General features: G+C 38.4%; 1 protein-coding gene across 2 annotated transcripts; it reads left to right on the top strand.

Annotated features, from left to right (window-relative positions):
• The first annotated feature begins 1282 nt into the window (after positions 1-1282).
• Positions 1283-9869, top strand: LOC121528644 (gastrula zinc finger protein XlCGF57.1-like). Of its 2 annotated transcripts, none has more exons than XM_041816174.1 (3): positions 1283-1509; positions 5692-5726; positions 7671-9869. In XM_041816174.1, exons 1-3 carry the CDS (start codon positions 1338-1340, stop codon positions 9075-9077), a joined length of 1614 nt encoding a protein of 537 aa, XP_041672108.1. In that variant the 5' UTR covers positions 1283-1337; the 3' UTR covers positions 9078-9869. The 2 variants fall into 2 exon arrangements, with proteins under 2 accessions (XP_041672108.1, XP_041672107.1); XM_041816173.1 differs by having other exon boundaries at positions 5692-5880; positions 7630-9869.
• Positions 9870-11626: the final 1757 nt, after the last annotated feature.

Here is an 11626-nt window from a genome sequence, read left to right as displayed (position 1 = left end):
TACCAAACCAGACATTTTATGACTGCATTTAAAAATGTAACAACCTGGGAATCATATAAATTAAGATTTTGTATTCTAACCTTTTAAGTTGTCATGGCAACTTGAACTCTGACAGCATCAGCTACTCCCATGGAGTAGTGATTGGTGGTTTGTGAACGAGCCAGATCTTTTACGCGAACAATGAGTCTGATCCTGTTTGAGAGCCATTTATATCATTATAACTATGACCAATTTTACTTTTATATAGACTGTGTGTGTGTGTGTGTTATTTGATTGATTAGGAGGGATGGTATTTTATCCTCTACAGCAGGGGTCATCAACTACATTTGCATAAGACCAACTTTTTCATAAACAGGCACTTTGGGGGCCAAACAAAAAATAATGAAAAATCAGATAACAAATACAAATAAACTAACAAAGTCTTTTAAAAAAGTCTAATGAACATATTTTTGTACACGTTTTAACTTCTTTTCAAATGTATGCAAGTTTTAGGCTCCAACAGTAAGATCAGTCCCTATATCACAGCCAGCCACAAGGGGGCGACTGAGATATTTTAGCTAAATAAACCTGTGGCTGTCATGTTGACTATGCTGTGTTGTGATAAATGAAAAACCCAAGCAGGAAAATAACACTCCCAAACCACCTGAACCTGAAAGTCTCAATAGATGGGGGCATTTTTTTTTTTTTTTTTTTTTTTTTTTTTTTTTTTTTTTATCAGGAATGATCAGATAAATACACGTTTAACGACCATTATATTTGGTAATAATGGCTTACAGGTAGATATCTGTCTTTGGAGTCGTTTTAATAGCTGTCGGGAGTTTATTAAAGAAATATAAAATGAAAATTTAAAAGAAACATTCCCAAAATACAGCAATATTTTTTTCTCTTGAATTTTTCATCTGCAAATATTTTGAACTTGAGCATGATCACTCAAAATATACTTAAGTAAAAGTAAAAGTAGTGATTTTAAAAACTACTCAAAAAAGTCAAGTACACAAAAAAGCTACTCAATTACAGTAATTTGAGTGAATGTATTTAGTTAATCTCCACCACTGACCATATGTTATGATATTACTAAAATTGGCAGGTCAAATGAAGTCCTCGAATAAAGGGCCGTTTGGGAGCCGAATGGGCAGACACTTTTTACTGAACTGCGCCAAATGATCCGGACCACTGAAAAGAGCCGGATTCTCCCTCACTACTGTAGAGGGCAGCAGTGCGCCTTGGTTGAGTCTGATCTGCCGGGAATTCAGGAGAGGAAGAAGAAACAGGAAACGCGCCGCTTAAATAGTCTATTGACAACACCGAGGAAGCTTACAGCGGAGTAAAGATCAAGAATGTTATCTTTGGAGAGGTTTAGCGATGTCAACGAGTGGCCAGCTGCTGCAGCTGAGGAAATATGTGACGATGCTACAAGAGCTGCCGTCGAGAGCGAGGCAGAGATCGACCGTATGAACCGTAGAATGCTGGGTATCTACTGGAACCCTCACATCCTCTTACACAGAATAGGTGAGCAAATACGATTTTAGCTTTGTATTTGTGCTCAGAGATGCTGCTTTTAAGACGAAACATGGGTCTCATATGTTAAATAAACAAGCAATAACTGATATTTGTAGATTGAGTCGGAATCAGTGTTGCCAACTTAGCGACTTTGTCGCTATATTTAGCGAGTTTTCAGACCCCTCTAGCGACTCTTTTTCAAAAAAGCGACTGGCGACAAATCTAGCGACTTTCTCTGGTGTTACTGGAGACTTTTGAAGACTCCGACGTTAAAGCATGTAAGGCTGTAGCTTCCCTCCGTGGGCCCCTCCCCGTCCCAAGGCACTCACAGGCAACAGGAGCAGGAGATGCTCACGCCCCCATGTCAGACTGTAAATTAACCGCTCTGTGAAGGTGCCTTAACAGTTTTTTTCTATTGTCTCTTTTTGGTCGATTTAAAGTTGTTGATGAAGACTTTAAACAAAAAATATTTATAAATGTTATGGTTAAAAATGTTAATGTTTCACTGGAATTTGATGTAGGCTTGTAAGTGGACCATAAGGCTTAAAACTAAACCAAAAGTAAGAAAACTAAACTTCTAAGAAAAATAGAATAATTAATAAATTAATAAACTAAAAATAAAAATCAAAGTTACACTGCCAGAGTATCTCTCGAGTCATTTTTGCCAGTCCCAAGCCCAGATAAGGGAGGAGGACTGGAACTGTGATGGTATAAAAACAAGAATCGACAGAAGGAAATTTCTATGTAGCTCTATACAACTTAAAGATCTTTTTACTCAGTTTTTGTGTCTCTCATGACATTTTCCCTCTCTCCTACAGCGTCTATTATATGTAGGGCTGGGTATTGCTAAGAACCTCATGATTCAATTTGATTTCAATTCTTTAGGTTGCGATTCAATTCGATATCGATTCGATATTGATTTAAATGCTTTGATGTTGATTCAGTAAGAAGTAGAAATACACAAATGACCTGTTGACAATTTTTAATAATTATTTTCATGCCCATGTGAACATATGTGGTAGGTCACCTCACATTTTTTAGCAATAAAACATCTGAAAATAAAAATTTGCACAATAATAACTTATTTGTGCATAAAGAGTACAAAAGTAACAAATATGCCAGTTCTGTATAAACACTGAAAAAGAAAAGTGCACGTAAACTTTAATAATATTTCTTCCCTCTTGGAAATTGTGATAAACCTCACATAACATGGTTATGGTTGGTTGTTGTTTGGTCGAGTGTGGCCTCCGTCCATGCAACGTGAATCACACACACAGTGACCCCCACTGGCCAGGAGGTGAATTGCTTCAGAGTGTAAAAACTGTCACTAAATTGAATTAGTAGAGGCCAGTTGAATTTCAACTGATGCTAGCTCATCGAACCTTTAGGTGGGGTGCACATTTAAACACATGGATCCAGAAATCAGATTAACCATTTATTGAAGATGAAGATGAAAGGATGGATGATTTTCTGTACAAAACAGATATGACAAATCAAAACATTGCCACGCACATTTCATGATTAAATTAAAGCTAACAGGGATCAACTTACATTAATTTATGCATCCAATATGTTACACAAGGAGTGAGGAATTGCTTCAGCTTCCTCTTAAACATAAATTACTGCATTGTGTCAAAATAAACTATCCTCTTTGAACACTCATGTGTCCTTTAAAGTAGACAAACAATTCTAAATCTCTAGGTCTTCTTTGTGGTTTCACTGGTCAAACAAACTTCTACCTTTGGTGAAAGTGACAAACATAATTAAAAGGATGCACTTATTTGGTAAACAAAGGAAAAAGTGGAATAATTCAACAAACAAACTTACTTATATGCTGTGGCAGCATGGACAGAGCAGGCTCAAGGACAAAGGGAGGCCGATAACCACACCCATCTCTTAAATAACCTCTTGAGGCTCCTCCTCCCTGCTCTGCCATGATTATCTCAGTGAGATTGAAGAGTTGAGATTTTTAACACAGAGGATTTGCTGAATCGATACTGAATTGAGGGGGGAAATATTGTGATGCATCGATTAATCGATATTTTTACCCACCCCTAATTATATGCATACCCATGATTATGCAAATTAGGTGATGACGTCATTTTGTGACTTCTGGTGACTTTTAGGACAGCCAACAGCTACTTTCCTTACTGAGGAGTTGGCAACACTGGTCGGAATGGGCTATGGTTAGCTTAAATCTTCTGTTGAAAGGGGAATGGATGAATCATCCACCAGTTTTTAAAACTGTGGCCAAGCCAGCCTCCACCACCACACACTCAATCCCTACTCCCTAACCTCTAGATAGTGAGCAGCATAAAGTGTACTCAACCGCAAAACACAAAAATAATTTCAGACACTTCTATGGCCTCCTCCAGTTCCTAAAAGTCTTTGCACATAAGAGGGGACTTTTTTCGTGCGAATAATTTGCACTAAATATTTATTTATTAACCACTAGCAAGTCAATGTAATCTTCCTTATCAGCTGTACCATTTTTTTAAATTATTATTGATAATAGTTAACAAAGAATAAATGAAAAGTCAGTTTCTCTCCTCAGCAAACTTGGCTGGCCCAGTGAAACTTAACGGCACTGACCTCCTTTTTAGGGAGTTTGCAAATTTGAAAATAAGAGAAATATCCGTTATTCTGGTACTTGAGGAGATTGTGGACAGGCAGGGGCACTTTTTTTTTTGTTGTTGGAAAAGCTTGAAAATAATTACTTTTGCACAATATGCCCCATTCAATTGATGGAGTAGTAGAATCCAACGACCAAAAGATCAATGAGAAGGAAGCTTTTACCTTCTACAATAGGCTTTATTCATCTGCGTACTCGCTGAATCTTCAAACTTTAAAAAATAAAAATAAAACTCCATTACAACTGATGCTGTTTTCAGAGAAATTTGTGAGGCTGATTTAACAATCCACGAATTAGATAACATCATCCCAAAATTAGCATCTAACAAGTCTCTTGGCTCAGATGGGCTTACTGCTAATACTTACAATTTTTTCTGGACAGATATAAGAATTTTTTTTAAAGCAGTGCAGTACAGTGTTAATTTTGGCAGCTGTTTTTAATTTTAATTTTAGTCTTTAAAAGAAATGCATTTTAATTTTAGTCCCATTTTAGTAATTTCTACCCTTTTTAGTTTTAGTTGACGAAAACTCAAAACATTTTAGTCTTTACTCTTAGTCCAAGCATTTATTTTCTTGCCTAAATTTGGTACTAAATCATGGTAGTGTGTTCTCTGCACCCTGCCAAACCTGGGGTTCCTGCTTTCTACAGCTGAGAGGCAGAAGCGCTACAGATGCATTGCATTTCGACAGATTTACCCACAGTGGAGAAATATCACAGATTTTGAATGTTCGACGAAAACTAAATTACATTTTAGTCTAGTTTGGGTCAGTTTTAGTCATCACAGATCTATTTTTGTTAGTTTTAGTCTAGTTTTTGTCATGGAAAAAAGGGCTGTCGATGAATAGTTTTAGTCATAGTTTTAGTTGATGAAATTAACGCTGATGTAGGAATGTTTTGAATCCTTAAAATATTTTACAGATTATATACTTTGGTTAACACCAATCAAACAAAAAAGCCTAAAAAAGGTTTTGATATTGTATCTATGCTCCTCTTGTTCGTCCGTCATGTTTGAGAGTAGCAACCGCAATGCATGATGGTAAATATTGCTGGGCAAGTGACAAGCGACAATAAAGCCAATGTAGATTATGTTTGAATACAATCCCAATAGTAAAACTACCACTGTTTGAAGTCTTAACCAATCAAACCAGGACATTTTTCATGCCCAGAATTGGGTGTAGGTGCCAGTCAGTAAGGTTGTGTCAAAGACTAAAACTACAGATGTTTTGTCTCTATTTTTACTTTATTTTACTTAGTTTTATAAGCACACTATGTAGTTTTAGTTAGTTTTACATAGTTTTTATTTAGTTTCAGTTAACAAAAAGGAGTTTTGAATTTTTTGGACACCTCTACAAAATGGTTTATTCACTTTATAGTGAATTTATTGTTATTTCAGACACAGCTATTGTCATAGATATCGTTACGTAGATGTCGCCTGGACTGCTGTCATTGATATCATGTGGTGTTGAATAGGTAAAACATTTTGGCTGAACAAACAGTTGTATACTGGCACTAATAACATGTTTCCTCCCCCTGACTTTGTTTTGTTTTTGTATCTCCAGACGTCCCACAGCAACATGTGTGTAAGGAGGAGGAGGTTGAGCTGCAGCTCTGTCACCAGGAGAGGAAGTCCAGTCTGGACCAGGAGGAGCCAGAGCCTCCACAGATGAAAGAGGAGCAGGAGGAAGAGCAGCTCAAACCGGAGGAGACTGACACATCAGCTTTGAATTTTCACATTCATACTCACACAGGTACAAAGCTGTACACCTGTGGTACCTGTGGAAGATCATTCACACAAAAATTTAATTTGGATAGTCACTTAAAAGTCAATAGAGGTGCAAAACCACATACCTTGGTTCCATGTCTGCACACATTCATCTTGTTATAATTTTTTTCAGTCATAGCGCCCCCAAGTGGGGACAGGGAGTGTGAAGGCTGATAGGGCAAGCAGCTGTCTAAAGTCCTTTGAAGACATTTACATCAAATTTGTGTCAGGAAGGCCTCAAGAAGTGGACTTATGTCTAAAAATCTGTTACTTTTTGTCAGAGGGCGCGGTCTCTACAGGGTGATATACAAAAAAGTCGCCTTTTTGTTCTGGTATACATCCTTGCATCTGAGACAAATTTCATGGACTTGATAATAGTTCCACCGTGCGCAGCTGCACAGACTGTCATTGAGTCCAGCCCTTCCCGCACCTCTGACTAGTTTTCTACATTGCAGACCTTAACGAAACTCAGAGGTTTCTGCCTTGTAACACCAAACTTCTATCCCTGTGGGGGATTAAAACAGCTGCTCTCAGGATAGCAAACACTTTCCCTGCGTAACCTGGACACATGCTGTCCTATGACATGTGAGATCGGCATTTTTGGTCTTAGTGCAGCACTCACACATATAAATTACACATGAAGGTGTGCCACTTCATGACACGTGCAGGGATGTCAGGGGGACTGAGAGAGAACGGACATGCAGAAGAGCGACTGTTGTGGCTCAGACGTGCTTGTAAGTCAAGTTTTCACTCAGGTGAGGTGAGGACTCTCTTTCTGGACTCTGCACTCATCCTAGGTTGGGTGAAATAATCTCAGGGTCTGATCAGATATAGTGGACAACAGGTTGCCATTTTAAGCCATAAACAGACATTCTGAATGAATGTTTTTAATGAATATTCCAGTCTTGTAAATGTAGTATCAGTGGGTCTTAAAAACGTTAAAAATGCAAAAAAAAAAAAAAAAATGCCACCTGATACAAGGACAGTATATTTATGACTGACCTGTTTAGATTACTTGCAAATAAATCCTTTATCTAAAGTAGCTAATTAAGCCATACTCTGTGTGAGGTTGTATATATATATATAAACATTCAAGAAATCATGTCTGGCCCTCAGCTTTCTGTCCTTGAAAAATGTTGGCCCCCAAGAAAAATGAATTGAGGACCCCTGATCTACATCAAAAGGCTTGGCCATAGTGATATTTTGTTTGTCAAAGGAAGTAAAATTTTCAAATACTTCTAACACTTGTAGATCACTGAAACTTGGCAGAATAATTCCCAATGACATGCTGAGATAATTGATGTTCATTTGTAGTTGAGTGTGGCCTACTGGCTAAATGACGCCCCTATAAGTTTTCAAAAATTCAGCCCCCTTAGCAGGTTTAACCTAGGATTAGGAAAAAATCCTTATGGCCCCATGCCATATCATAAACAGAATTTCCACCATTTTTGTTTCTGTGTTAAAAAAAAGCAGCATATTACAGAGGCCATATTTGTACAAATTAGTCTTCTGGAATTTTTCCAAACATCTTCATGTTATATGTATAGTAACGTGATGTGGGACATCTTGCAATCTGAAGGTTGTGGGTTTGAGCCTCAGCAGCCACTGAACCCCAGTCTATGTGATAACATCTAAACTTACTTAAGACCCTTAAAGCTCTAACAATTAGTTGCACAATACATACTGGTACTGTGTTTTTCCTCCCCCTGACTTTGTTTTGTTTTTGTATCTCTAGAAGTCCCACAGCAACATGTGTGGAAGGAGGAGGAGGATGAGGTTGAGCTGCAGCTCTGTCACCAGGAGAGGAAGTCCAGTCTGGACCAGGAGGAGCCAGAGCCTCCACAGATGAAAAGGGAGCAGGAGGAAGAGCAGCTCAAACCGGAGGAGACGGACATGTTGATAATGACTCCTACTCAGGAGGAAAGTGAGCACAGAGAAGATGGACCACATGAACACCAGCTCCTTTCTCACAACTCTCATGTTGCTGAGAATCAAGATCCCAAAGAGAACAAGCAGAAAGACTCAGAGATAACTGGAAAATCAAAACAAAGACAAGAGCGAGACAGAAAACACACAGAAGAGAGGCTGTTTTCATGTGAAGTATGTGGAAAAGGGTTTAATTATAAACAGAGTTTGAAACAACACATGATGACACACACAGGTGAGAAGCCTTACTCCTGCAGCACCTGTGGAAAAGAATTTTTTAAGAAATATAGTTTGATTCGGCACATTCTCACTCACACAGATGAAAAGCCTTTCTCCTGCAGCACCTGTGGAAAAAGATTCTGTGAGAAATGTCAATTGAATCTGCACATTCTTATTCACACAGGTACAAAGCCACACACCTGTGGTACCTGTGGGGCATCTTTCACACAGAAATGTCATTTGGACCAGCACTTAAAGATCCATACAGGTGAAAAACCACATACCTGCACAATGTGCAACAAATCTTTCAGAGAAAAAGGTAAATTGACAGCCCACATGAGAACACACACAGGTGAGAAGCCTCACTCCTGCAGCACCTGTGGAAGAAGATTCTATGAGATTTCAGCTTTTAAAAATCACATTCTTACTCACACAGGTACAAAGCCACACACCTGTGGTACCTGTGGAAAATCATTCACAGTGAAATCTGGTTTGGATAGGCACTTAACAATCCATACAGGTGAAAAACCACATACCTGCACAATGTGCAACAAATCTTTCAGAATTAAAGGTAAATTGACAGCCCACATGAGAGTACACACAGGTGAGAAGCCTCACTCCTGCAGCACCTGTGGAAAAAGATTTGGTCAGAAATCAAATTTGAATATGCACATTCTTACTCACATAGGTATAAAGCCGCACACCTGTGGTACCTGTGGAAGATCATTCACACTGAAATCTAGTTTGGATAAGCACTTAAAAATCCATACAGGTGAAAAACCACATACCTGCACAATGTGCAACAAATCTTTCAGAAATGAAGGTGATTTGACAATCCACATGAGAAGACACACAGGTGAGAAGCCTTACTCCTGCAGCACATGCAGGAAAAGTTTCTGTACAAAATATGATTTGACTCTGCACATTCGTACTCACAGTGGTACAAAGCCATACACCTGTGGTACCTGTGGAAGATCATTCACCAAAAAAAGTTCTTTGGACAACCACTTAAAGATCCATGCAGACAATAAAGGTTAAACTTCCTAAACATGTGGCAGATCTCTCAGAATTGGTGCTGACTTGATGGTTAATGAGAGAACTGACACTGCTGAGAAACTGCATCTGTGATATCTGAGATCTGCTACAAAAGAGACTTTAGCTTCGTTTCCATCAGGTGGTCAGGTTTGTTTGGGTACAGTTTGTACGGTTCAGTACGCAAAACAACAAAATGGTTTGCGTTTCCAAGGTTATGCGTCTCCTCATTTGATGGGCAGGCTGCAAAAAAATGAAATCTCATGCAGCGTGAGTCTGCTGGTCCAGCTGAGTTGTAGAAAGGATGAATGACAGAAATCAGTGGGAATAAGCAGGAAACTGCTTTATTTCAGTTGAAAGTGCTTTTTAAAGAAATAACTACATCTTAATTATGTTAACCACAGTGGGTACAGATCCTCAGCTGATGGAAAACATGTAGAAATATTTTTAGTCGTAGCGATACGTTAATATGCAAATATATCTGGTCCGTAACAGTTTATACAACATAATATAAAAGTTTAGAGTTATGCCATAAATATTCGCCACGTTAAAAATAAACCAAAGGTTTAAGTCAGAAATCCTGGGTGTGCTGATCACATTTTAAAACAGGCTGCAGCCCAAAGTCTCACGAGTACGTACAATAGTGACAGACAGATTTTTTCACAAGTTATTTATATGAAGGAAATTTCCTATATTCCTGAGGAGGTGTAAGAAGCTTGTTAATGGTTATAAAAAGCCATTGGTTTTAGTGATTTTTCCCAAGGGTGTGCAACCAAATATTAAATTGAGGGTGCTAATAATTTTGTCCGGCCCATTTTTTGAGTTTTGTGTAAAATTATGTCAATTTGGGCTTTTTTCTTCTGCATTTGTGAGTTGTTCCAATGCACATAAAGGAAATAAACGTGTATACAAAAAAAATTTGTAATTAAAACAATTTCTGGGAGAAATTATGTATTTTCTGGAAGAAATACAGGGGTGACACTGCCAATACTTTCATTCATGACTGTACCTTCAATATATCTTTAACCAGTCTCTACTTGTTTTTTTTTACCTAGTATGTATACAGTGTTCCACATTAATATGCGAATGATATTTTTCTCTTATTTTTCTAAATATTAATGCAAATCACAGAATATTTTTCAAGTCATAAGCCGTTAGAGCATAATTCAAATGTTTTTGAACAAACTTCATAATGATAACAGTAATTTTTCCAAATAAAACCTCAGAATGCTCCGTTCCACATTATTAAGCACAACAAAGTTTTAAAACTTCTTCTAGGTTGTAAAGAACTGAAAATGTTTATTTATTGAATTTGCAGCATTAGGAGGTCATATTTACTGAAATCAAAAGCTATTTCAATCAAAAACATCTTAACAGGCCAAGTTCCATATTAACATAGACCTTCTTTGATATCACATTCACTATTCTTGCATTCATTGAATTTGTGAGTTTTTGGCGAGTTAGTGCTTTAATTTCTTTGCAGGATGTCAGAATATCCTCCCAGAGCTGCTGTTTTGATGTCAACTGCCTCCCACCCTCATAGATCTTTAGCTTGAGGATGCTCCAAAGGTTCTCAACAGGGTTGAGGTCAGGGAAGGATGGGGGCCACACCATGAGTTTCTCTCCTTTTATGCCCATAGCAGCCAATGAGGGGTATTCTTTGCAGCATGAGATGATGCATTATCATGCATAAAGATCATTTTGCTACAGAAGGCACAGTTCTTTTTGTACCATAGAAGAAAGTGGTCAGTCAGAAACTCTATATACTTTGCCGAGATCATTTTCACACCTTCAGGGATCCTAAAAGGGCCTGCCTGCTCTATCCTCAAGAATCTGGCCCAGAACATGATTCTGCCCCCTCCTTTCTGAAATCACAGCCTTGTTGGGACATGGTGGCCATCCACCAACCATCCACTACTCCATCTGGACCATCCAGGGTTACACTGCATTCATCAGTCAACAAGACTGTTCAAAAATGAGTCTTCATGTATTTCTGGGCCCACTGCAACTGTTTCTGCTTGTGAGCATTGGTTAAGGCTGCTGAATGGTTGGTTTATGCACGACTGCAAGCCTCTGGCGGATCCTACACCTTGAGGTTGGTGGGACTCCAGAGGCACCAGCAGCTTTAAATATCTGTTTGCTGCTTTTTAATGGCATTTTAGCAGCTGCTCTCTTAATCTGATGAATTTGTCAATCAGAAACCTTCCTCATTATGCCCTTATCTGCACAAAACCATCTGTGCTTTTGCAGTGCTTGGAGCATAGTTTGTTTAAACTATAGCTCCTCAATTCAGTTGATTGGCTATAGAGCACTTTTGCTCTGCAGAGTCCAGCTACATATAAGAGTGATGAGGGACCTTGTAACATCAGCCCCTCCTTACAAAGTCAAACTTTACCCTAAAGCTAAACTACCAATGATCAGGCAATACAGTTTGCTTCAGAGAGCAGTTGATGGCAGTGCAGGTGTAATTTAAGCCCTTTTGAAGCAAGGTGTGTTGGTGGAAATCTTTAGTCCATGCAACACTCCTGTTTTCTTTTCAATATCCAAATTAACTT

Source organism: Cheilinus undulatus, linkage group 20 (assembly GCF_018320785.1).
Source record: "Cheilinus undulatus linkage group 20, ASM1832078v1, whole genome shotgun sequence".
Taxonomy (NCBI): Eukaryota; Metazoa; Chordata; class Actinopteri; order Labriformes; family Labridae; genus Cheilinus; species Cheilinus undulatus.
Note: the sequence above shows the minus strand (reverse complement) of the source record. Positions and strands in the feature narration are given on the sequence as shown.